The sequence below is a fragment of the Tiliqua scincoides genome, chromosome 2 (assembly GCF_035046505.1).
Source record: "Tiliqua scincoides isolate rTilSci1 chromosome 2, rTilSci1.hap2, whole genome shotgun sequence".
NCBI lineage: Eukaryota > Metazoa > Chordata > Lepidosauria > Squamata > Scincidae > Tiliqua > Tiliqua scincoides.
This window is the reverse complement of record NC_089822.1, coordinates 106,385,206-106,406,248: the sequence shown is the minus strand read 5'-3', so window position 1 is coordinate 106,406,248 and position 21,043 is coordinate 106,385,206. Positions and strand designations below refer to the sequence as shown.

The window sequence follows — 21,043 nt, the reverse complement described above, 5'->3', positions numbered from 1 at the left end:
TTTTAGCTCTTTCGTTTTTTATATGTAATTCTAAATTTAAGATTACGGTGATCTTGTAACATTAAAATATGTTACATATTGTTTTCTCTGTAGCAGTTCATTCATTTCAAAAATGCAACACACTATAGTTTTTTTATACATAGCATAAAGGTAAAAAAAACTATATATGCAGTGTTATCTTCATTTTAGATGTCAAAAGGGTTTTGTGGCTCCCGAGGTTTTCTTTTCTCTAGAAAATGGGTCCAAATGGCTCTTTGAATGTTTAAGGTTGCCGACCCCTGGTCTAGAGGATAACATGGTGAAGATGACCCCCTCAGAGAAACCTAGGCGTTTAAGCTCTAGCCTTTCAACTTCCACGTAGTCAGATGGAACATGTGTGACTGTGGATGACATAGTGGGCCCTGGGAGAGAAGATCTGCCAGGTGAGGAATTTTCCAAGGGGGGAGAGCTGACAATTGCAGATGGTCTGGATACCAGGGTCACCTTGGCCAGTTTGGGACGACTAGGACAACTGTCACCTTGTATAGCCTTATTAGTCTGAGCACCTGTGCCAGAAAAGGAATCGGGGGGGGGAGCGTAAAGAAGACCCTTGGGCCAACAGTGCATCGATTGCCTCCGCCCTTGGATCCTCCATCCTGGAAAAGAATCTTTCCAGTTGAGCGTTTTCGCTTATGGCGAACAGATCCAGGACTGGTAGGCTGAAGTGGGCTGTAATTTCTGAGAAGGCTTGAAGATGTAGACCCCATTCTGCCTCTGCAGGCCTTCTCTGGTTTAGCCAATCCACTTCTACATTTGATTTTCCCGCCAGGTGTTGGGCGCTTAGAGATAGAAGATTTCTTTCTGCCCACTGAAGGATCAGGTTTGCCTCCCTCATAAGTTGCCTTGACCGTGACCCCCCTTGGTGGTTCAGGTGGGCTTTGGCTGACACATTGTTGGTCCTGACTACGTGTTCCTGAAGGACAAGAGGCTCGAAATGGGCAAGAGCTGGTCGGATCACTCCTGCTAACTGGGTAAGAGGCACTCTTTCAAGTGGGTGCTCCTCTTTTTAGCAGGGGGAGAGTAATTGGCCCACCTCACCCCAGCAGTGTCTTTTCTAGTGGCTGTCTACTGGTGTTCTTTTTGCATCTTTTTAGATTGTGAGCCCTTTTGGTACAGGGAGCCATTAGTTATTTGATTTTTTTCTCTGTAAACCGCTTTGTAAACTTTAGTTGAAAAGCAGTATATAAATACTGTTAATAATAATAATAATAACTCTCAATTCCAGCAGGTTGATGCTGAGGGATGCTTCCTGAGAGGACCAACGCCCCTGAACCAGTCTCCCATTCAGATGGGCCCCCCATCCTACTAGACTGGCATCTGTGGTAAGAACTGGTTTGGGATGGATGTGGAGACTGACCCTTTGGGTTAACCGGTTGTCGGTCATCCACCATTGCAGGTCCCTCTTCAGAGACAAGGGGACCTGGAGCCTGATCTGGGACCGTCTCTCTATTAGCTTTGCATAAGGAGACCGAAACCGCTGCAGTTTCTGAGTGTGAAAACGTGCCCAGTTGACTAGTTGGAGGCAAGAGATCAGCATCCCCTGAAGCCTGGCAAGTGACAGCAGTTTGGTGTGCGTGTCCCTCATAACCTTGTGTAGCAATTGTAGGATCTTGTGTTGTCTGTCCTGTGATAGAAAAGCTCGAAAGGTCTGGGTGTCGAACTGTACACCCAGATGTTCCAGTACTTGTGAGGGTGACAGAACGCTGCTGGATTCGTTGATGACAAACCCATATTGCCTGAGGCACTGTACTGTAAGGGTGGTGTGCAACTGAGCTAAATCCCTGGACGATGCTTTGATCAGGATGTCATCCTGGTAAGGAAAAAGATGCAGACCCTGTAGCCTGAGGTGTGCTGTCAGGGTGACTAGGACTTTGGTGAACACCCTGGGAGAGTTTCGTTTTGGCACTAAGAAAAAGACTGAATAGACCCCCCAAATTCCTTTCTGGTATGGGAACCTCCTCTACCGCCCCTATGGCAAGGAGGTGGTTGATGGCTTTTAGCATGGCAGAGTGCTTTGCAGGAACCCTGGAAGGGGGGACCTGCCAGAACCTGTCTTGAGGTTTCCTGAGAAATTCTAGAGAGTAACCTCTGGAGATGGTTTCCAGAACCAAGGCATCTAAAGTGATTTGATGCCAGAGAGGAGCGAATTGCAGAAGCCAGGCACTGATTGGAACTGAGCGGGAAGAAGATCTGGCATCATGCAGATTTGTCCTTGGAGGACCTGAGATGTGAATTGGCCCCCTGAGAGGGGAGGAATTTTCCCTGTTTCTGGGGAAGGCTGCTCTTGTGCCACCTAGGCTTGAATCTGCCTTGTTCTCTAGATTTGCCGGAGGTCCGAAAAGAGCGAGAAGTTGGGTCTGAATTTTACCTGACTTTTGGGTGCAGAAGAATGAAAACCTTTCATTTGTCCCTATCTTCCACCAGAACTGGTTCAAGGGACTGACCAAATAGCTTGCCCCCGACAAAGGGGTTACCTACCAGCCTGCTTTGTGAACCAGAATCGGCGTCCCAAGAGCGAAGCCACAGGTCGCATCTAGCCACTACGTTGGAAGCCATGGCCCTGGACGAGAACTGGAGAGCGTCCAGAGGAAAGTCTGCTGTGAAAGCAACTGCCAGGGAGATCTTTTTGAGAGAATCCTTCACAGCCTTAGGAAGAGAAGGGCTGGTGTCAGAGAGTTCATCGATCCAAATAAAGGTAGCCCTCGCAAAGATAGAGTTGGCCGCTGCTGCCCGCAGGGCAAAAGAGGAGGCTCCGAAGGCTCTTTTAAGAGTGGCCTCGATCCTCTTATTGAAGGGATCTCAAGGTCCTCCCTCCCCTTTGGATGGAAAGATAGCATTGGTGGCCAAGGCTGCCACTGGGGCATCCACAGAAGGTGTCCTAATTTTGTCAAGAACCTCCTTGGGGAGGGAGTAAAATTTGTTGACTAATCTAGCATCCCTCCTACCATGCAAAGGTGTTGTCCATTCAGATTCCATTACTTTAAGAAAAGCCTTGGTAAAAGGGATCTCTGCCTGGTGGAGAGGCCCTTGGGGAAACAGAGGCCGGCCTGAAGTGGAGGGCAGTGCAGCCTAGCCAGATTCAACATCTGTGGATGCACTGAGGCTCAGAGCTCTGATTAGCTTCTCCAACACCCTGGGTAAGGAACTCTGTTGGATAAAGGCGATTCACGTTCGAGGCAGCACCACCCTGGTCCTCCCCTGACAATTCTCCTTCTTCTCTAGAGGAGTGTTCCTCAGAAGAACTGAGCTCGAAACCCCCACGTCCCATGGCAGCAACTGGTGAGCGTTTGGGTTTGGCAGCGTGTGTGGCTCCCCTTGGCTTAGAAGGTTTAAGACTCTTCTTACGCCTGGGGGCATCAGAGTCTGAGGCAGCAGAAAAATCAGACCCCTGTGGGGCCAAGGGTGGGCAGGTAGGGTTTCTGAGACGTTTAGCCTTGCTCTTACCCTTCCCATTGGAGGACTGTGATGGTTGAGCAGCAGAGCTGTGTGCAGCCAACCTGGCATCTATAAGTCCCTCTAGCCATTGCATGATGTGTTCCCTGTCTGCGCTCCCTATGGAGGAAGGGGCAGCAGAAGACTTGGGTGCTCTGTGAGTGGGTGCCAGAAATTTGACTAATCTGGGTATACGTGAAGTGCCCAGGTCAGGCAGGCTGGACTCAGAACTCGTGTCAGAAGACATGGTGAGTTCAGCAGGAAAAAATTATCAATCAAAAATAATTTTAATTTTAATTTTTTTTGGGGGGGGGGATTTATTGGGGGGACAGGGCCAACACCCCTAGCAATTTACCAGCCTAAGCCAAGACCCAAAAAGGGGGTACTTCAAATTTCATCCAGACCAGGTCTCACAAAAGTTTTACCAGCCAGAGCCAAGATACAAACAAGGGCCCTAAAATGGCTTCCCAGCCCCTTGCAACTTACAGTTTAGGCGGGAAATGTGGGACCAGGCACCAGCAGGCACCTGCAGGCAGCAGCAGCCAGCTCAAAATGGCGCCCGTGCCTCCGTGGAGACACTTGAAGCTGGGCTGTGCTGGGCAACCTGGGGCACTTATGAGAAGGCTGCCTGGTCTCCCCCACACGCTGCAGTAGTGCTGGGTAGACCTGCGGGGGGAGGAGATCGCCCCTGCTCCCTGCCGCCACCTCTGAGAGGCACGGGCCAGACGCACCAAAAAGGCTGCTGCTGCTGTGTCCCTGGAGGCGGGCACCGGGCTGCGGTGCTTGGGGAACCTCGGAGCGGCAAGGCACGGAGGCAGGCTGGAAGCGCTGCTGACTAGAGCATGCCTGCCTGCTCCGAAGAAGCCTCCCGTCACCCCAGCCAACGAGCCCAGGGAGGGAGAAGGTGTGGGAGAAGGAAGAACAGGCGCGCTGTGCAGGAGAGCTCCAAAGGGCGACCAACCTGTGTGCGAGGCAGGAACAATCTGGGTCCTGGTCCCCGCACACAGGGAGCTCCACCCTTTGGGTTTTGACCTGCCTACAGGATGCCACGAGGGACATTCCCATGTGTCAGGAATGCCCCGTCTCCACCAGGGAAATTGGGTTCTCCCATATCTTGAAATATGATCCAAGTTTTGCATATTTTCTCTTTGTCATTTGCAGCTAATGAGTTCCTAAGTTAGAAAAAGTGCTTATTTTTGGTTATGACCTGTTTAATGACATCACCTCTTGCCTAATGACATCACTTCCGGTCCTCAGCAGGCATCATGAATGCTGTTTGACCCTTGCTATGAAACAAGTTTGACACCCCTGCTCTAAGACAGTAGAAAAATCTTGTTTGGTTTGCAGTTGAAAAGGCTTCAAGGTTACTAAAAGCCATTAGTTTCCGTCTAGCGGGACAGAGATTGTGACTGAATCTAGCAGGTTCACAGTTATCTGTGTGCCTAATAATCAGTTTATCTCACGCTGTAGTTTACTTGATAAGCTAAATGGCAGAGAAGCATGACAATAATTTACTTTTGGGTAGTTCCGTTTAAATTTTAGCTACAGTTATCTTCCAAATAAAAAAAAAGTCAGAGGTCTGAATGAAAAGTTCATTCCATCTCGGCATCTAAGAAATAAGTTTCTGGCTACTTTTCTCCCTATTTTTCATGTCTGGAAAGGTCTGGTCAGGAGGTCTGGGCAGAAGGTCTGGTCTAGAGGGTAGAGCCTCCATTTGCCTGAAGATTAACATCCACAAGGTCGCCAGTTCGAGGCCACCAGCACCGTGCAACCTTGAAGCAGCTGGCAAGCTGCAGCTGAGCTGTTCCATCTGCTCGGAGCGTGGGAGGATGGAGGCCAGAATGTTAAACCAGATCGGAGTGTAACACCTTGAATGTAGTGGTTCTTGAAAGAAAGAACCTTCTTTCAATTTGTAAAAATCCCTGCGTGGATTTAATAAGCCTGCCTATGTAAACCGCCTTGAATAAAGTCTTGAATAAAGACCAAGAAAGGCGGTATATAAATACTGTATATTATATATTATTATATTATTATGTTCCATTCTTATTTGTCAGCTTATGAAGAGGTAAGTAAAAAATTCTTCTATTTACAACACGTATGCCTTCTGGTTCCATTTCCCCACCCCCTAGCACACAGCTCAGTCTCCACTAGCACGGATGCATGTTATGACGCAGTGGAGGACAGGATTAGACCGTAAGTGAATTGAGAGCTTCAGGCCAACCCCTCCTGGACCTAGCTCTGAGCAAAAACAGTTCATTACTTTTATGGCTTGTATGAGAACTGAACAGTGTCACAAAATCGCTTACCACCTCAGAAGAAAAAGTCTAACTGCATTAATCCCAATCAAGGGCATATGACTAAAAAAAAAAAAAAAAGAAACAGTTGAAGGAAGCCATAATTACATGGTCTGTCTTGCAAATGAGTAGTCATTCAAAAGTGAGAGCCTGGAAATCTTGGGTATGAGTGGCTTCACCAGGAGAAAGTCAATATGAAATCTAAACCTTTAATTCCAGACTTTAATTACATGGTCACAACGGCTGAGGATGTAGCATCATGGATTGAAAATATTTGAAAAAATATTGGCAGAAGCAGCAGAGAAATTGAGCTATTTTTCCCCTCCTCCAAACAAGAAGAAAGGTGAAGGAGTTTATGGGAGTTGTATTCTGAAGTACTTTAGTAATTTTCCATCTACAAATACTGTATGTTGAGCCACACAGCACTTTGGTGACAGTTCTCTAATGAATCCAGGACATTTATATCTTGCGCTAGGATATGGGGACCACACATGATTAAGCTTAAGGGTGCCTCCCTTCTGTTCTAGGGCACAGTCATTTAGTGCATCTAGAAATTTTCTCTGGCACCTTAGACCAAGTTTGAGTACTGCCTCCCCAGCATACAAAGCATGCTGTGAACCTTACCTCACCCCTGCAACTGCTTACCTTCTCCTCCTCCTCTTGCTACCTGGTTCCCTGTCTATTGTACTTTCATAAGGCAGAGGAAATAGAGGAAATGAGAAGAGGATGTAAGACTGGTAGCTTAGGACATCTCCTATCCCCAGTTCCCCTCTCCCTTTCTGATTTTTGGCAGCAGACAGGGAGACTGAAGAGGTAAGGGGAATCAAACAGGTGGCACCTCTTCCCCCATTCTAGCTTCCCACTATGCTGTGTCTGGAGGACAAGAAAGGTGGCTCTGGTGGTAGCCATGGCTCATGGCAGCTCAGCCACACTCTCTAATGTGCCACTGCTGGTCTCATTGCTGCTCACTTTAGGACTGGCTCTGTGAGGCTGAAGTAGAAGAGCAGGATCTTGTGGACTGTTGCTTACTAGTAGAGCATAAACTTTGTAACAAAAGATCTTTGTTCTATCTCAGCAACCAGGTGGGGCTGGAGCCTGTCTGAAAGCCTGGAGAACCACTGATAGTCAATGTAGACAACACTAAGAGAGATAGACCACAGGTCTGTCTTGGTCTAAAACAGCTTCCTATGTTGTGCAAACACAAAATCAAGCTATGAAGAAACTGGGCAATATATGAGCAGAAGGTCTTAATGTGTCCCAGAATGAAACTGTCATTTATCTACAACAATGTCTCCATTCTATATAGTTTTGGGGACAGGGGAAGCAGACTCTCGCTCTCCTGGAAGCTTAGTTCCTTGATCCTGTGTAAGTATGCATAGGTTGTAATCCATATCATCTGTTTCTTTGTGCATAGTTGTGATTTACAGAAGACAATTATTGTGGCTGCTGCTCTTTTCTGATTGTGTGGCAGCTGCTGTGTTATGCTTGAAAGATCTGAAAATGCAATGAAGTCTCTCATGTTCTCACTGCCTTTACGATGTGGTATTCTACAGGGGAATAGAAACTAATTCCAATTGAGAGAGATGTATTAATTCACCTGGGCAGTCTCTCAGGGTGTATGGTAGATACTTGACTCCATATCCACTTTCTTCTAAGTAGAGGATCTGTGCCCCAATTCAGCCTGCGCAGGCTGAGGTATCTCGAGGCCCAGCTCACCTACTGGGTTAACCTCAGCCCTTGATCTTTACTGGTCAGATTGACCCATCCTAAGGAGGTAGTTAGGAAGAAAGGTGAACCTGTGATCCTGCTCTGGCTGCCTTGATGTACTGGGGGACCACTGGGGTTCTTGCGACCTTTTTCTTCTTCTGGGTTACTTAAAGTGGGTTCCCCCTCGGTTTTCCCCTATCCCTACTCTTTCTTCCTCCTTTGTCTTCTTCCTCTCTTCCCCTTTCATCTTCCTAAAGGTTTTGATTTTCTTGCTCTCCTCCTTTCTCCTCTAACAGCCTTCCCCTTTTCCTTCATCCCCTGCATGGCTTACCTATCTTTTCCGACTTCCTCTCTTCATTTCTCTTGTCCTCCTCCATGCTTTGATTTCCCACCTTTTTTCCACTTGGCTTCCTTCTCCATCAATCTCTATCCTTGCTCCAACTCTCCCACCATTCCTTCTTCCATATCCACACCCCCTTTAAAGGGCTGTTATCCACCTCCACCACCACCCCATTTAAACATATCATGGCTGGCTGTGAAGATGACAACAGTTTCAAATGTGTAGATATCCACAGTTTACTATGATAAACTGTGTGTAGATACCTATTAAAAACCTCATAGTAAACTGTGGGTAAGTCAGAACCATTTTGTTTGGCAGATCAGGCCTGTGCAGTCTGAGGAGTAGTGGGCAGGGTTAGGGTTCCTAGATGAGGTGAATTCTTTTTCCCAGTCTTGCCAGGCTGAGAAGCAGGCAGGCTGGAACGGACGCTGCCTACCTGCCTCTGATTCAAGACAGAGGCCATTCCAGGCAGGTATAATCCATTCCAGCCTGCCAGCCAGATAAGACTGGGAAAAAACTCACAAGAGGCAGAAAGAGACATGGCACTGTAGCCAGAGTCAAAGTCCCTTCAGGATTTGTAGAAGTGTGGGAGGATTCACAGCTGTGAGGAGGGGGATTTTTGGGATTTAAGAACTACACACAAAAAGAGCACCCCAAAAGCACCAACTTGATTGCCTGTGCTAGCGAGCCATCAGCATCCTCACTCCCAGTAGCCTGCTTCTGCAATTGCTGTTCATGGAAGTGAGTACTTGCAAACCTTTCCCTTAACCCATGCCAATCCCATTATTCTCCATGGGAAAACCACTCTATTTTCGTGTCTTTGACATATTTAGGATTCTTCAGTAACCTAATGCCTGCATAAATCGAGAGCTGCCCTTAGTTACCTGAAACAACTGTATTTGGTCTGAAATGATAGTGGTTTGGGCAGGCATAACACTATTTTACAAAACATGGAACCCCTGCTAATTGGGTAAGAGGCACTTTTTCAAGTGGCTGCCCCTTTTTTTTAGCAGGGAGAAAGTAACTGGCCCACCTCAACCCAGCACTGTCTGTTCTAGTGGCTGTCTGCTGGTATTCATTTGCATCTTTTTAGATTGTGAGCCCTTTTGGGACAGGGAGCCATTTAGTTATTTGATTTTTCTCTGTAAACCGCTTTGTGAACTTTTAGTTGAAAAGCAGTATATAAATACTGTTAATAATAATAATAACTATGTGTGCGAAATATTTTCACAAGAGGTTAATATTTTATTATCCAGCAGCAGAAAAGCAATGACAGAAAGTTGAAACATTGGGCTCAGCTATTTTACAAAGCAGAAGGCCATCTGCTGAGTCTTCAATTTATCTCATTTTCCAGAGCACCTGAGGCATTCCTTGCAGATCTCCTATCCAATATCTGATGTCGCTCAATTCACAGTCTTTTTTTATAGCTGCAAGCCAATTTTATACTAGCAAAAGAAAAGTCTAATCAGATATTTCATCAGGCTTTCTGATATAGGTATAGATTAATTTTAATACAGTGCGATAAATTATTTGCACATTTTTCAGATGGCTCCAAAGGTGAGAAAGAACATAGGAAGAGACATCTTAGGTTATTGCCAGAAAAGAATTAAACCCCCCAAACAGAAATTAATTAATGATTTCCTTAAGTTTGAATTCTGCTCACAGCACATCTGACTGTGCACACAAAAACAGGGTTTTATGAGCAGAGTGCAGAACAAACACTTCCAAATAGGATATTCTATTCTCTTACCACTGCATTTTGAGACTAAAGTAACTGATCAAAATACGAAGCTGATGCTCTGATTCAAACTAACAACTCACCTAACCCCAGTGTTCTCTGCTCTGACAGGCAACTGCTCTCCAAAGCATTTCCTTCCCTGCTACCTATGAACCTTTAAGTGGTTTGTGACCCTTTCCTATGCAGGGCCTATGGCACTGGATCTTGCAATCTGCTGCTCTAAATCCTAGGCCAGCACAACACTGCTGTCATGTGCTTCGGGGTCACCAGTGCAAATGGCTGGAGGCTTTGCATGAGAAATAGACACTCACTCAGTCTGCACTGGAGCAGGTAAGGTAGCAGCAGGGGTGCATCTTGGCGGCAGCGGCACCAAGATTCAACCCCCTTTTCCCAGCCCAAGATGCCCCCAATTGACATCCAGGTGACTTACAGATTTTTACTTACCTCTCCTGGGCCATCTGATTGTCCCTCCCCACAGCATGCAGCACATGCTTTTCAGCACCAGTGCACAAGGCTGGTAGGAACACAATTGGACCTAGGTGATTACTCATACAAAGCCACTGTGCGGAAAAATGCGCTACAGCCCCTCTAATACCAATTCTGGCTTTATCAGGCAAGCTTCAATTCAAAATCTAACAAAATCCAATCCAAGCCAGCAGATACCCAATAAAGTCTGACAACACAGGCCTACAAAATTGAGGGTCAGAAAAGTTTTTCCCAAACTTAATGGTGGTTTGATATGAACTTGGGGTGATGATTCCAAAAATAGCATCCGTTTTGCCCTATCACGTCTACTTTGGGAGATATAGTACAGCCTCATTAGTGAAATGGTTCAAGCAGCTTCCTCTTAAGAAAGCTATCGTGTAGGCTTCCTCATGAGGCACCCCAAATATATACAGGAATTGGTGCAACGTTTAAGGAAGCAAAATGTGTGTTGCCCTGTGTAATCTGAGTTTAAGTCACTTTTCATATTTGATTGACAGGGTTACTGCACCGTTATGCATGTTGTAATGCAGGGGAGCCCAAACCCTGGCCCAAGAACCATTTGCTGCCCTCAGGGACCTCCAACTGAGCCCGCAGGGAGCCTCCAGTCTCCAATGAGCCTCTGGTCTACCAGAGATTTGCTGGAGCTGTGCCAGTCCAATGCGACTGCATTCAGTGTAAGGGCCAACTGCTCAATCTCTGCTGCAACTTGCAGGTCGAGGGCTCCCTCTACTGCTTGCTGTTTCACATCTGTGAAGCAGCAGTGGCAGCAAAGGAAAGGCCAGTCTTGCTTTGCACAAGGCCTTTTACAGGCTTTGAGCTATCATGAGACTTTCATTCATTCATATAAGTTCCATCTCTAAAATATTCATTTATATAAATTTATTCAAATTTTAAATGTAAATTGATTCTTTTTTCCCAGCCCCCAACACACTGCCATAGAGATGATGTGGCCCTCCTGCCAAAAAGTTTGGACATCTCTGTTGTAATGCAATATTTTATGTATTTTCTCAATGAATACTCATCTAAAGAAACAAAGGAAAAAGAGGAGCTTGTTAAGGTTTGTATTATATTTTCTCTTTCATCTCATAACAGTGCAGTATGTGATGCCTCCTGAGATGGAATGTGGGACTTCAATATGGCACCAAAGCCAATATATATATCCCAGAAGCTGATGCAATCATGTTCCCTTGGCATTTTGATTTGCCTGCTACAGAGAAGCTGTGATTAATGATATGAGATTTTTAGTTAAGTATTGCCAGCCATTCACAACATAGAAACAGAGGAAAAATGCTTCAGTACATGATACACATCTGCAAATGACATGCCAAGATCTGTGTTCAATGAATACAGATCCCCAGCAAATGAAAAATAGTCTTTAATGTTCCATATAGAGTTTTGACTGAGAAGAATTGCATAGCACTTGCTTCTGATAAGGAGTTTGCATTGAGGATGAAGTGTCAGCACCTATCAAGGAAGATTTTACAGGGAAGAAGCGATGTTCCAAGGATATGAGTGGTATGTGAACTGCTCTCACCTGAGGCTGCTGGAGCATTTGTAGGAGTAGAAGCAGCTGCTTGATTCCGGGCATGAGCAGGTATGAGGGTTGAAGCCAGAGATGGATTACTTGACAGTTCTAGAAGGGAAGTTGAAGAAAGAATTTTAATAGCCAAATCATAGGGAGCCTCTGCCAGCTGATTCAGTGGCAATCCTGTTAAACGTAGTCATGGGGAAAAAAGGGAGGCCCTTACACAGTCATCAGTACTTCCACACAACCCTGTTAAAAATGTATGTAGAAGATTGAAATTCCTTTCCACAGAAAGGAAATTATCCCCAATTTTAAAAAATGCTAGTATACATAATTACACCAACACACACAACAATAATTTTGGGGGAACTGGTGCAGAAACTATGAAATACATCCAAGGGAAATGTACATCCAAAGTGACTGGAAAGCTAAGGACAGAAGCAAACCAATGCAGATCACACCACATATCAGCCACAATGGTAACCCACAGCAACCGCCACAGGTTATCTTAGGGGAAGGGGACTATCCCCTTCCCCCAAGGAAAGCCCCAAGCCTGCAGTGGAGCTTTCGAAGTCTGCACCAGTTATTTTGCAGGCACAGACTTGAGTGACTCCGTGTCGGGCCTTCCAGCCTAACAGAGTTCAGAATCCAGCAGAGCAGAGCTCCGCCAGTCCCAGCCCCCTCCTGCCCCAGTTCCTCCTCTTGCTCCACCCTTCCCCCAGAACACCCACCCCCACCCCATAGGCCTTCACCACTGCCCAGAGCTCTTACCTAGCTCCAAGTGGGTTTCAGCTGGTGCTGGGCTCCGTGCTGACTGGGCACAGGGTGTCGCGGGTGTACCTTACAGCACATTTGCAACACCCAGCACTGGTGGTACACTCATACCACCAGTACTAAAGAGCTCAGGGTTTGGGATTTAAGTTAGCTAACACACACTGTTGCTAATTTCAATTGTAATTAATCATGATCTTTCTTGGATACAACCAGATTATTAAGAAATGCAGTTAGAAGTACCAACATCTTTTGAGCTTATGTCAAAGAGGACAGAAAATCCTCTGAGGACACAGTAATAATTGTAATAACAATTACTCCAGCCAGTAATAACACAGTAATAATTCCATTACAAAAAAATGTTAGATATTTTTGCAGGAGACTATGCCTCTGCTAGAACCAGTTTTGTAAGAAATACAAGCTATAGATGAGATGTTTTGTCCCCTATCCCAGAGGTTCCCAAACTTTCCTGACTCACAGTGCCCTTAGTGCCTCAGTAAATTTTTCACAGCAACCCTAGGTCAAAAGAAATACAGGTCGCCCCTCGTTATCCACTGGGGTTCCATTCCAGAACACCTAGCGCAGTGATTTTTAGTGCCTTGTAAGTATGCCATGAGGTGGAAAAGTGGTTAAAAAAACCATGGAAAAAAACAGTGGAAAAATAGATTTAAAGACCCAGTTCCAGGTTTCTTGCACATCCATGGCTCCTAATAGAATAAGGTCATGTCTCAACATCTGCATCTAGGACTCCCTGCTGATACCATAAAATGTGTTAAATACAGTATAAAAAAATTAGAGAGTGCATCCCTTTACAATTATGGTTTAAAAACAGCTTTTCTTACTGTTGTAGAGAGTCAGTCAGCAATTAGCAATGCAAAGGACACCTGGCCTTTGCCTGGTTCAGCTGAAGAATGGAATGATCGCTTGCAAATACGTCTTCTTCATGTGTTAAGATTCTGCTGCAGAATTTGGCTTCCAGTTAGCGCTGGCATAGCCAGGGTGCTGGGCTGTCAGTGTACCCAGGTAATATTACCTGAGAAAAACTAAAATTGTTCTAGTTCAAAGTGTTAATCCTTCCTAATTTAAATCTGTATTAATACCACACACCAAATACCATGCTGCTGGAAATTACTGGTAGTTCAAGTTTTAGTTATACATTCAGACTGTGATTACACGTAACATACAGTCATGAGCCACTTAGCGACAGGTATGTGGACCGGTATCCCTGTCGTCATGCGGGGCTTGAAGTTATGCGTCCATTTCCGTCGCCTCCAGAGGGGAGACTTTTCTGAGCCTCACAGAGGGAAACTGAAAATTGTGTCTCTCGCGCAACTGAAGTATTCTATTAATGCACACCTGTATTTAAAAAAATCAAAAATTTCTAGATTTGAAAGAATAAAACTGTAGTGGAAATGTAAAAGTCAGTCATTTTCAACCACTTTGCCATGGCACATTGGTGTGTCACGAGTGGTCCACAGGTGTGCCACAGGAATTTGGGGGAAGGTAATTTATTAGTAGGGTCAATGGGTACGTGAGCCCCCACTAGCAGCATGGTGTGCCTTGGCAATTATCAAAAACCTGATGGTGTGCCTTGACAATTTTAGTATCTTGTCAGTGTGCCGTGAGATGAAAAAGGATGAAAATTGCTGATTTAAGTATACCAAAAGGAACAAGTGTTACAGAATTTAAGCTGTTTGAAACAGCCAAATGGAATTGTAGGTTGCTACTTTGTGTCCATTTTGCCCTGCAACATTTTGTAGCATTTTGCAAAATACCTCTTCATACAGTCTGCCTTCTCATTCACTCTTTGCTATTTCTGCATCTAATAATCCCTTTATCATCTATACCAGCTCTCAAAAATGGCTACAGAGTTAAGCAGTCTTCTACCTTTGCTCATAAAAATCATAGACTTGACTCACTGTCCTCAGTAAATTCAGGTGCTGGAGTTGCATCTAACCACCATGAAACTGTCTGGAAGGGTTGGTTTACCATAAGACAGTATTTCATCTCAGTTTCTGGATCTGAGAATTCCCATTCTTTGCTTTCTAACTTGCTTGCTCAACAACAACAAAAAATTCACTAGCTTCGAATAACTTTTACTTATAGGTTGCCAAGACAAAGAGGATACAAGTTCAGGTTGAGGTTTTGGTGTTGCTATATTTAAAATAAGCACTGGTGAGTGACTTTGACCTTTTCAAGACACCAGACAATTTCCAAAGAAACTGAACACCGGTAAGCCGCAAATTATGCTTTTGTTTAACTGCTGGTGTTGCATCTTTTTAGATTGTGAGCCCTTTTGGGACAGGGAGCCATTAGATATTTGATTTTCTCTGTAAACCGCTTTGTGAACTTTTTGTTGAAAAGCGGTACATAAATACTGTTGTTGTTGTTTAACAAAACATCTTGAAAAGACCGCTGTAGAAACTTTGAAAACAAGTTCTGTGCAACTGCTCTGTTTACGACCTCTCCGCAACTGTATGCCATACGCCATCTGATCCTCACTTTCTCTACGACAATACTGCACACAGTCCACCATCTCCACGCACAGCTTCCTGCTCCTTCCTCAACCTAAAATGCATTAATCCTGATGCCAGGCTACTGGGGGCTCTGGGCCAAATCCCTGCACTGGATACTACCAATCTCATCAGTACTGAGGATGCAGGCCTGGTAGGCCCATTCAGAGACTGGGGAATGCGCTTGAACCCTTTGTTGCATATCCAGTCTCAAACTCACATGGATAATGAGTTTAGGAGCTTTTATGTACTCAAAAGACTTCTTAGGTTCGCTGAAATATATAACTTTGTACATTAAATTTTTTTCCTCCAAAAAGAAAATACAAATTACTCTGTGACCTTCCAGGCTATACAAAATGTGGAGAGCTCTTGAGAGAGGGTGTCAGGCTTTGTTCATTTTATTTAAAAAAAGAAAAAAGAAAAAAGAAAAAATAGAACAACAGAGGGCAGGGGTAGAGAGGGATTGGTCTCAAGCCCTCAGCAGTTTATAGTGTATAGTGCAGTGTTTCTCAAACTGTGGGTTGGGAACCATTTGGTGAGTTGTGAGCCAATTTCAGGTGGGCCCCCATTCATTCCATGTTTATTTTAAATATAATAACTTGATGCTACCATTGTACATACGTGACTGCATTTGGGAAATATTAGAGATCTGGACTTTTCAACAGGCTATTATGTATATGCTCTAAACAATGGTAGTCCGAAAGATTGCTCTTCTAAAAATGGGTCTAAAATGTACTTCCTGGTGGTACACAGCAGGAAAAGCCTCAAGAAAACAGGAAAAAAGGTGTCCTTTACTCCTTGCTCCTGAAACTCCCTCCCTGACATGCCTAGGCTCACATCACTACAAGGCCCCTAGTCTAAGGTAGCTACAGCCCTGAAGCTCCTCTTTAAGGTTGGGAACATATGCAACATTATGTTATAAATTGTAATAGTTTCACCTATGACTGTTCAAAAATTGAGCTTCCCTGACACATACAACAGCATGTTAACAATATGGATGCTAATACACATCACAGTATCTCAACACTGAGGCTGCAGTCCTATACACACTTACCTTGGAGTACTGAACTCAATAGGATTTCTGAGTAGATGTGCATAGGATTGCACTATGGGTTGATCAGTGGGACCGAAGAGTTCAAAGTATCACTAAACCTTCCCTATATTCTATACCCTTGAGACCAGAGTCCATGCTTTCAAACAACTGCAATCTTTCTAGCTGCCCAACACTTTCATCCATCCTTTCTGACTTCACTACCTGAGTTGGTGCCGTATTTGTGGCAGACAACCCTTTGGGCACACAGTCTTCTTTAATGCTCCCAGACTACCTTGAGTGGTGAAGTTAAAGAGCGCGGGTTTCTCTCGTCCATTCGGTAGTTTGATGTTTGGGTCCCGTAATTCATCAAAGAAAGAGTGTGCACATGCTTCCAGCGGAGTCAGACGTGCAGTGGGAGTGTATTCCAGCAGACGGCTACATAGTGCTATTGCTTCTGGTGGAGTGCGTGGCCGGAAGACCTACAACAAAACAAGATGGATATTCTGTCAATACCTCTCTTTGCTGTTGTTGTTGATGGGCAGTGTGTGGCAATTAAATTTTCCCAAGTAGGAATTATACTTGGTTTTTCTAAAGATTAATCAACCTTCTAAGGCTGAAAGGGTTAATTGCAAAGAAATTTGCTGAACTAAAGTGACATTACAAGCCCACTGGAAAAAAATGAGACAGAGCTAAGAAACACTTTAGGAAAAAGGAAACAATTCATTCAAATGTGCAGTCAGTCATGCATATGGGTTGGAGGAGGGAGAAAAGCAAATGAGTAGGAGCTTCTGAAGACAAAAAGATGAAAGATCACTTCTTTTTAAGCACTAAGCTGATTTTTCCCCCCCTGGGTATGGATTTAGGCTGACAGATTGGATGACACTGATCAGGTCTATCAGTTAAAAGTTTTGGTTGATTTTTCAAATTATACATGAAAAGTCAATAATTAGGATATTTCTTCTACTTTTGGCACACATGTGTAGTTAGAGAACCCTAGCTGGCTCAGTACCCTTCATCAGACACATGCTTCACTGGTTATAAATCAAACAGGTTACAGAAGACATTCTTCAAACTTCTGATTTCTACTGTTCACAAGTAGTTTTGTCAGTAGAGTTGCACTCCATCTAATTTTCCTCTCTCTCTCTCTCTCTCTCTCTCTCTCTCTCTCTCTCTCTCTCACACACACACACACACACACACACACACACACACGTCACATACAATCAGGGGTGTAGTTGAGAAGCAGCAGGACTTCACCTATGGCAGGAACAGTGACACCATCAGCAGTAGCCTTCAGATTTTGCCTTTGAAACTTTCAAAAGGACCTTCATTGTGTACTTACTTTAACTACATGAGGGGTACCAGGCAACTCAGGCAACAGACATATGCAGGACTTACTTTTGAGTAAACATGCATAGTACAGAATTCTAATATATATTTATTAGGGATATTTTTAAACTCACTTTTCAATTATAATTTGTTTTAAACTACTGTAATCCACTCTTAACAGTTTTGGATAAAATACACATTTAAAGGTGTCATTCAATAAGTTTCTAAGTAGAAATACGCGGCAGAAGAAATTTAAATTTTTGTTGTATAGTCTTAGTGGGGTGGGGCTACAGGGTGACATGACACACTCCTGCACTCCAAAATGTACCACAATATCACTGCATACAACCCACAAGCAACCTTTTCAATCACTTTTTCATCTAAAATTAATTCAGAATGCAGGTCATAGGATAACGAATATTTCAAATCCTGAAACTATGGCAAGATGGATTTTGATTAACCTAATTCACAACAGGAATAGTGTATGCCTCATGCAAAATCAGTTGCAAATTGCACAGATTTTTTAAAGAGGCATTTAAACTTAATAGAATGGGTTCTGCTTCAGGAATTTTCTAACCACAGGGGTTAAACTACATGGTGTTAAACTGTAGCAAATACAACTTTTAGAGTTAAATAGTCACCTCATAGAAGAGATTTTCAACAGGAAAATAGAATGGCAATAACCTCTGTACTGCGACCGTGATCCAAATTGCAGCCCCACAAGGTTGCTATGCAAGAGTAAAGTTAAAGTTAAGAGTAAAGTTAACTCTGTAACATACTGACTCTTTTTACAGCACAAGCCTATGCATGAGTAAGTCCCATTGTGGCCAATGGTGCTTACTCCTATGAAAGCATGTATAGGATTGCAGCCTCAGTGTCATGTGTATGTTGGCTCTAACAATGGGGTTGGATTTCATCAAGAATCCTGAATTCATTCAGAGCACTAGCTTAACATATAACTCTAAATCAAAAAGCTAAAAAAACCGAGAGCTGGAATTGAGTTAGGCAAGCCAACAACAATATAAGGAAAAATGTTCAGCTCTGGTGGCTAGACTTTGTTGAAAGAAACTTACCAAATCACTGAAAGAAACCAAGCTAATGCTAGCATCTATGCCTGAAGTAACTGTGGGTTTAACTCTAGGAAGAAGTACTAATGCAATGACATGGTTATTCTAAAAGGAATCCCTTGGGCCTCCAATGGACATAATACTGACCCTTTCCTAATCATCTCACTTTCTGAAAAGGGGCCTGTGGGTCCTGCCCCAGCAGCAAAGTATGCTACATTGCTCTGACCAGACCAGAGTAAAATATCACATTGCTGTAATTGTTACTAAGAGCCCAATCCTATCTCTCACCATGCTATAGCATGCAGCCATGCCAAAAAAGCACATGCTGCATGCTATGAAGGTGATGGGTACTGAAGGCAAATGGGAAGTAAGTAAAAAAAAATAATTTACTTACCTCCATGTAAGCTCTTAGAACGCTTATGGGTTTCCTTGGACATGTCAGCCATTTTGGTGACGTATGTCCAAGGAGAGAAAACAGGTGAGGAGGTTTTTAAAAGAGGAGATAAGATCTGGGATACACAACTGCCACTGGCTCCATCCCTCACTCCCCCACCCAGCCCAACTGCTCTCCAAATATGCCCTGTTTCCCTCACAGCCTACAGCTATCCTGTCCCCCCTACACCTGGTACCAGGTGATCCAGGAGGGACACTGCCATGCAACTGGTGGAAGTGGCCTAGCAGTGTGCAACAGAGTGTTGTGTTTCGCAATACTGTTAAGTCAGGCTGCCCTGCCAGACCATAAATTCTGGCAGTGCAGTCTGATATCAGGATAGGGCCACGAGTCACTGCTCACTCTTTACCTTTAGGGGCAGAACATGCTCTCTTGGAAAACATGTTCTCAACTTGCATTTGATGCAGTAATGTGAATTCAGGAGAGAATCAACAGATGAGAGGTCATTTCCCTCAACTGTGCTTACTTCCAGTCCAGAACTCAGCATGGGGAAGGAGAGTAAGGCTAACACCACCTGGGAAGTATTTGGAAGAAAATTTTAAGCACTCCCCCTCCAATTCTCTGCTGCAAAGATAAGGTTAGGAATCCGGTGTATATCCAGAACCTTCTTTTATCCCAAGAAATAAACACTGTGGTACCCTGTGACTCAGGTCTAACAGTGTTCATTTCCTGGGCTAGGAAGAATGTTAGGACTTTGCTGTAGATGCCTCTTCTACTTCCTTTAGTCCATGACAGAGGAACAATGTTAGGGCCATGGCATTTAAATTCCAGTTGAAATAACTTTGAGGAATTATTTTTGCAACAGCTCTGGTTAGGAGACAGTTGTAATTGCGCTCTGGCATGCTTCTTGGAGGACAGTGGTGGTAGACAAAGAAAAGGGGGAAATTAAGAGGGGATCAAAATACAGATGACTAATAAGTCAAAGCCTTCACAACACTGTTTAGAAATGTGCTTGACCAAACTAATCTGTGAAATAATCTGGCTTTTGGTATTTGCTGCTGATAATTTGATACTACTGCTTTTGTTTCTTTTACTGTTTTATGGTACTATTTTGATGGCAAAAAAGCTGGCTTTTTAAAGCTTTTATAATGATAAAAGTTTTTTATTATTATTTATTATTATTATCTAGTATGACTAACAACATTATTGCTATGGCTGTTCTAGAAGTCAAAATTACTAGTCATGATATAGAGCCAGTTTGTCTTCAAAACTTGTCTCCGTTGCTGGAGACAGGGTAAAAATCTTTCTGCTGTATTTTTGAAGAACATCTACATTAGGAAGCTTTGCACATTATAGCTGAAGCTAACCACAAGAATCTTTAGGTGGGAGGGGAGAGGAACTATAATGTATTTTCCCAAATATAATGTATAAACCCAAACTCCATGGCAGACTATGAAGCTAGAACAGCGATTTTCAACCTCTCTCATCTCACGGCACAGTGACAAGGTACTAAGATTGTCAAGGCACATCAGTTATTTTTACAATTGACAAGGCACACCATGCTGCTGGTGGGAGGCTCACATTCCTCAATGCCCTAATAAATGATCCTTTCCCAAACTCCTACAGCATACCTCCAGACTATTTGCAGCACACTGGTTGAAAATTGTTGAACTAGAGTCATAGAAGAGCACATGAATGTTTGGAATCTCTTGCTGAAGATCCAAGCATATGAAAACAAATGGAAGCTGAGCAGGCATGAGGCAGAACGTAGAATTCGACATAGGGACCACTAGGAGCACCTGACTGGGTAATTCAATTTTATATTAAGAAAATATAAAATGACTAGTTACTTATTCAGAGCACAGTTGCTCGCTTTGGTTGAATCTCTAAGTGTGACTTTTAAGTTGCAATCTACAATCCACTGAGCATACAACTAAAGTCAACAGGAAAGCCCTAAATTGTGTAGGCTACGATTGCAATTTGAATAACTCTGACAGTAGTCCACCCATTTCAAACCAACAACAAAACCATTAACTGCAAACTTTCAACAAAGAATAAAATTTTAAATGCATATACATCTTTCTCCTCTTCTCCAAATTTCTATTTTTTCCTTCTTTACCACCCTATATTCCTATGTCACTTACAAAAACAAACTTCACCGCTATCAAAAGGTGACACTGCAACGGGCAGCATTGCAGGATATGCAATCTAACTTTGTGGAGAAACCCAGGTATGAGATATGACCCACTTGACAAAGGGCAACTAAAAAAACAAAAACTCCTAGGTTTGGGATTTTTAAAAAGTTGTTTAGCACCCTTGATCCACACCTGCCACCAACTTATCAGCAGCAGCAGAGGTTCTGCTGGCTGGTGTCACTA

The 21,043-nt window shown here is 43.8% G+C and overlaps 1 protein-coding gene across 3 annotated transcripts in view; it reads right to left on the bottom strand.

The window, feature by feature from the left end:
- Positions 1 to 21,043, bottom strand: part of GSK3B (glycogen synthase kinase 3 beta) — a 131,258-nt gene that overhangs the window by 10,129 nt on the left and 100,086 nt on the right. For 2 of the 3 annotated variants that reach the window (XM_066614638.1, XM_066614640.1), the window contains 2 exons: positions 16,171 to 16,357; positions 11,571 to 11,669 (listed from right to left, as the gene is read on the bottom strand). In XM_066614638.1, the coding sequence (XP_066470735.1) occupies positions 11,571 to 11,669; positions 16,171 to 16,357 (286 nt within the window). Of the gene's footprint in view, positions 1 to 11,570; positions 11,670 to 16,170; positions 16,358 to 17,848; positions 17,936 to 21,043 lie in introns of all 3 variants that reach the window. The other variant, XM_066614637.1, reaches the window with a different exon arrangement.